This window comes from Brassica napus, unplaced genomic scaffold (assembly GCF_020379485.1).
Source record: "Brassica napus cultivar Da-Ae unplaced genomic scaffold, Da-Ae ScsIHWf_1087;HRSCAF=1551, whole genome shotgun sequence".
NCBI lineage: Eukaryota > Viridiplantae > Streptophyta > Magnoliopsida > Brassicales > Brassicaceae > Brassica > Brassica napus.
Window position 1 is genome coordinate 15,804 of NW_026014511.1, and position 5,912 is coordinate 21,715.

Below are 5,912 nucleotides of genomic sequence, written 5' to 3' on the forward strand. Positions count from 1 at the left end.
GAGCAGCCTAAAGATTGGAACATGTTCGCTAGGACTTGGCTGGTGCATCGAGTGGCTTGGAGATTGGTTGAATCTACTAAGACTTGAGTACTCAGAACGCAACCTGGAGAGTTGGGTCAGTGACACAAGTCATGTCTTTGTATGGGTGCTTGATGAACCACTTGATAAGATTTTGGGTTAAATATCTATCAAGGGGGGAGACTTGTTGTGTATATGATGACCAAGACGTGGTCAGTGAGAAGGAACAAGGTGGGAGATGCAACGAATTGGTTAGAAAGAACCAATCGAGCATGCTCCATGTTCCGGGTACAAAGGAGTTCGGATGGAACCTTTGTCATGAGACAAGAGGTTAACACCACTGGATTCGAGGACGAATCCTTCGTAAGTGGGGGAGACTTGTCATGTCCCCGATCCTGGATAGGATCGTCTGGACGGACTGCGGTGCGAGGAAACGCACAAGTCAGGTCATATGACCTAAAGACAAGTATATCATGGCCTGAAGGTAAGGTTAAGGGCATCAGGAAGCTAAGGCATAGCTAATCCAAGAAGGAGACCAGCTCAAAGGAGCTGGACAAGCGAGCTGGTAGCTGGACAAGATCCAGGTGAAGCTCGATGAAGTGAGTGATCAGAATGGATCATGGAAAAACTAAGTCTAGGTCTGGAAATTGACCAAGGGACTTAGAAGGATTGAAGAAGATAAAGGAAAGAAGCTGTACTAAGAGTATGGCAGCTGGGCGGTGCGGTAAGCAAGCTCGACCAGCTAAGTGAAGAGTAGTGCAGCTCAGTGTAGCTCACTGAAGAGTGTGTCAGCTCCCTGAGCTAGATGGACTAGCTCACTCAGCTGGGTCAGCTGGGGATCAGCTCAACTCAGCTGGACTGAGTGTTCGAGTCTTGGGCAGTTGGTTCGGGTCTGGACAGTGACAAGGCCATGTGGATGACCCATGTGTACCAATGGGCTGGAGGGCTCTTGTGGTTGGGTCATGGGCGTGGGCAATCAGTCTGGGCCTTGTTTGGACTTTTCCAGGAGTGGTTTGGCAGTTCCAGGGCGTGTGGTAACTGCCATAGGCAAAAGGGTGCAATCTGTACCATTGATTAAATCAATGGCCAGAAATGATACCGAAGGGATGCAATGGTTAAGAAGTAACCACCCCTTCTCCTATATAAGGAAGGCAAGTCCGTGCCTTTGCAGGCACGCCAGGGCTTCCTTCTACACCCTGAAACACAAAGAATCCAGAGAAAAATACAGAGAGTTGGTCGGATTCCCAATCCAAGACCCATGGTGGTGTGAAGGCCATAAAGAGACAGTTTTGGGGGAGATCAAGGGGGAAGTTGAGAACGACCCTCTGAACGGTTTTGATCATTGTTGACAACACCCAAAGCCTTATCTGGAGCCTGTGAACACACGCAAATGGTGAGGAAAGGAGGGAGTTGGCCGGAATCCATTCCCAAGGGCCAATGCAGCCTTAAAGGGAGATTGGTGTGGAAAGCAGTTTCATGGGGAACAAAGAGGGAAGTGATGCACGACCTTTGGATGGTGATTGATCATGGATGATCATGTCTAAGGCTTCCTCTGTGTCTTGGGAACACACGCAATTGGCTAGGAGAGAAGGGGGAAGGCTTGACTCCACTCTCAAAGGCATGAACAGCCTTGAAGATGTATGCAGTATAGAAACTGGTTTCATGGAAGTTCCATGGAAGCAGTGATGGGCACGATCCATGGTTAGATCTTATCAATACTGGAAGTATGTGATAAGGGTTTGATGACGGCGTGCTAGGAGGAGCATGGACGCCCCTGATGAGGTAACAGGTGGGGACTGCAGACCATTGGACATAGTCTGGTACACTATGGGCTGATCTGGTCCTGCAGTTACACCTTACTCTGTTTTATGATTATTAATCATGTTATTTCTTCTTCTTATGATTGAGATTGATGATTAGACATAGTAGCACTGAACCATGGCTTGGCCGGTTCAGAAGAACCCTCCATGGCCTTGGTTTGGCAGCTAAGTCCGGATCTCCTACTTCCTGATGGATTTATGGCGATCTGACTTTGGAATCCTCTTAGTGGTGAATTATCATGAATTATCATGGTATTTGGGGATTTTTATCTGATTGATTTCGAGATGGTCAAGGTGGCCGGTGGGGCTGTTCTAGGTCGAGATCCATAAGATCGAGATTGGTTCTTGGAATTCTGACTTGACCATTCTCTTAGTTAAGATTTATCATGAATTATCATGAATCCTAATGAGTTTTTAGGGATTGATTTAGAGATGGTCCCTTGGGCCGGTTTGGCTGATCTTGGCCGAGATCTATGGGATGGAGGCCGGTTCTGGGAAATCTGATTGGACCATTCTCTTAGTTATGATTTATCATGAATTGTCATGAATTTTAATTGATTTTTGGAACAGGTTTGCTTGCAGTCGAAATTGCACCTGAGGGCATATTGGGGTCAGATCCTTGTGTTAGGATATCTGATCATATGTTTGTGTGCTGGAACATATTGTCACTTATGATATTGATCATAGGTAATTGCTGGTCATCAACCTTGGTGTTGGTAAGGCAGGCCGTGTGTGATCTGATCATGGGCAAGGATGGACGACCTGATCCTTGGATGATGGATCAAGGTGTCTGATCTGATTGATCAAAGGATGCACCGGTGGTAAGAGCAACACTAATCAGGTTCAGTGGGACATTGTTCCATGACTGATTAGGAAGTATGAAGACTCATCAGTTCTGAGTCATGTGGGGTGGTTGGTTGATTGACTCAGGATCTGATGGGCATTGTTAGTCCATGAGCTGGACTTGGTATCATAAGTTGATAAGGCAAAAAGGATGTGGGACAGTGCATGAGCCGGTAAGGGCCAGATGCATGTCCTTAGCTGTTTGAAGACTTCTCAAGGGTTACTTATGTCTGTGGGGATGGTTGGCTGAATGACTAAGTACCTAAGGGAGTTGTTTTGTGTGTGTAAAGGAGCGGGACGCAGTATATGGCAGCTGGCCATAGCTCGGTCCTAGCTCACTTCGAGTGTGACAGCTCGATCAGCTAGTTTACGAGTTCCTTCAGCTACAGTAGCTGGGCCAATGAGCTAACAAGCTCCGGGAATGTGGCAAAGGTATGATCTGTCAATGTTGCATAGATCTAGATAGAATGGCTTAGGGGAACGGAACTTCTGATTGTATGACTTGGTCTAGGTTCAGGATCGACCTTGGAGCTAGCTGGCAGTTGTGTTTACTGACCAGTAGCTGAGGTGATCTGACCAGGCAAGTGTTAGATTGGTTTTAGACCAATGGTTAAGTAGATACTATTCCGCTGTGCATAAGTTGAAAGGTTCTAGCTAGGGAATGATTAAGGTAGTCTTGAGCTAGGATCTGAGTTAGCCCTCGCCAATGGGCGATATTTTAAATAAAGGGCAAAATTTTTAGAGGTTCGGTCCAGGTATGGACTGAGCGACGTGAGGCATCGACCGCGACCTAGTCGGCCGGGATCGGGTCTTACAGGGCCGAACGGGTGGGAGTTGTAACCGAAAAGGTGTCTCTCTCTCCTTTGCAACCGTTCGGCAATAACTGCCCCCAACCGGTCGTCAACTGCCTCCAACTGCTCATGTCCTTGTCCCTGTCGGTTCTCTATCCTGAAGCCAAGGCCAAGCCCTTTAACTGACCGTCCATACCGTAGCCGGACCATCTAACCAAACCACCATAACCGTCCTAGTAACCGCCCAACCATCCAGGACATGAACACTCGGCCCAGCTGAGTTGAGCTGACTGCTAGCTGGTCCCAGCTGAGTGAGGTAGTCCTTCTAGCTCCACGAGCTGATGCATGCTGACTGAGCTCCCATTGAGCTTCCCTGAGCTGCCCAAGCTCGGCCGCTGTCCCGTCCAGCTCCCACATCACTCGTCCAGCTCTATTAAACCCATTCTTTCTTCACCCTGGTTAAGTCTCAACACTTTGATGCCCTTAACTCTATGTCTGAGCCATGATACGCTTGTCTACTGGTCTAATGACCTGACTGGTGCATCTCCCCGCACCATGGCTCATCCCAACGATCCTATCTCGGACTGGGGACATGAGAAGTCTCCCCCACTTGGGATGGATTCGTCCTCGAATCCTCATCATGTGTTTCCTCGGGGACCACCTGATCATACCACTCAGGATACTCGGCCTTCATCCTTGCATCTGTTTCCCAAGTGATTACATCCTTGCCATTGTATTCCCACACGACCTTGATCATGGGAATGGTCTTCTTCCTTGTTGTCTTTTCTGTTCGATCCACTATGCGGACCGGCCTTGTCTCTAGAGTCAGATTCTTACCCAAATCTGTAGGGATCTCGTGTAGGACTATGTCCTCATCAGACAAACATTTTTGGAGTTGGGACACATGAAACATGTTGTGGAACGCATCCATGGCTGGTGGCAGTTCCAACTTATAAGCCACAGCCCCAACTATTTCTATGATTCTGAACGGACCCAAGTACCTAGGGTCTAGTTTTCTTCTGCCAGAAACTCTAGCCCTCCCTTTGAATGTGATCATCTTGAGATATACCAAGTCTTCAACTTCAAACTCAATATGTTTCCTTCGTCTATATGCATAACTCTTTTGACGATCCTGTGCTTCTTTCATTTTCTCCTTTAAGAACCTTATTTTCTCGGTGGTTTCTTCCACTATCTCAGGACCCAACATGCTCCTCTCCCCCACTTGGGTCCAGCATAATCGCGTCCTGCAAGGCCGTCCATACAGTGCTTCATAAGGTGACATCCCAATGCTAGTATGGAAACTGTTGTTGTAGGCAAACTCGACCAAGGGTAGATGCTTTTCCCATGAGTCGCCCCAATCCAACACCACGGCCCTTAACATGTCCTCCAATGTCTGGATTGTCCTCTCTGACTGCCCATCCGTCTGAGGATGATAGGCTGTGCTCATGTTCATTCTTGTTCCTAAGGCTTTTTGAAAAGCCTGCCAGAAGTAAGAGGTGAACCTAGAGTCTCTGTCCGAGACAATACTAGCCGACACTCCATGCTGACGTACTATCTCATCCAAGTAAATCCTCACGATCTGATGCACTCCATCTCCTTTCTGTATTGGTAAGAAGTGGGCCGACTTGGTTAGTCTGTCAACCACCACCCAAACCGCATCCTTTTGGTTCCTGGTCGTAGGAAAACTGGTCACAAAATCCATTGTGATGTGATCCCACTTCCACCCTGGTATGGGGAGATTCTGGAGCATACCATTGGGCACTTGATGTTCGGCCTTCAGAAGCTGGCAAGTAGGACACCTCGCCACCCACTCGGCTGTTTTCATCCTTACGCAGTGATAGTACCTTTTTAAATCCCTATACATCTTATTCAGCATGGGGTGGACTGAGAACTTTGACTTATGAGCCTGACTCATAATCTCTTATTTAAGCCCCTTGCTGTTTGGAACACTTACTTGGCCATTCACCCTGATTGTTTCGTTGCTTGTGATCTGATTCTCCGTCTTATCGTTAAGAGCCACTTTTTGCAAGTTCTCATCCAAACTCTTGGCCTGCTGTATCCTGGTAAGTAGATCGGCCTGATCCACTTCCTCGGATCCCAATGGCTCATCACGTCCAACCAAGGAATTTAGATGTAGTGACCAAACCATCCCTTCTAGTTCATCCGCTTCTCTTTCGGCCGAGACATCTGCCCTTCTCCGGCTTAAGGCATCAGCCAATAGGTTAGCCTTGTCTAGATGGTATGATATGTCCAGATCATAATCAGCAACATACTCAATCCATCTTCTTTGTCTCAAGTTCAACTCAGGCTGAGTGAAAATGTACTTCAAGCTCTTATGATCAGTGAGAATCTGGACTTTGGCTCCGTACAGATACGATCTCTATATCTTCAAAGCAAACACCACGGCCGTCATCTCTAGATCATGGATCGGATTATTCCC

At 47.5% G+C, this 5,912-nt stretch overlaps 1 protein-coding gene across 1 annotated transcript; it reads right to left on the bottom strand.

The window, feature by feature from the left end:
• Positions 1 to 4,046: 4,046 nt before the first annotated feature.
• On the bottom strand, positions 4,047 to 5,621 carry LOC125595780. Its single transcript, XM_048771275.1, has 3 exons — positions 5,427 to 5,621; positions 4,695 to 5,336; positions 4,047 to 4,529 (listed from the first exon to the last, which is right to left on the bottom strand). The coding sequence occupies exons 1-3, from the start codon at positions 5,619 to 5,621 to the stop codon at positions 4,047 to 4,049; spliced, it is 1,320 nt and encodes a 439-aa protein (XP_048627232.1).
• Positions 5,622 to 5,912: the final 291 nt, after the last annotated feature.

Excerpts from the sequence above, each read along its gene's own strand:
- LOC125595780 (XM_048771275.1), bottom strand. The coding sequence starts at position 5,621 with ATGGTTTGGTCACTACATCTAAATTCCTTGGTTGGACGTGATGAGCCA. Across the intron at positions 5,337-5,426 it reads CAATCAGGGTGAATGGCCAA|ATGTATAGGGATTTAAAAAG; the intron begins GTAAGTGTTCCA and ends ATGCTGAATAAG. Across the intron at positions 4,530-4,694 it reads CGCGATTATGCTGGACCCAA|ATGATCACATTCAAAGGGAG; the intron begins GTGGGGGAGAGG and ends GTATATCTCAAG.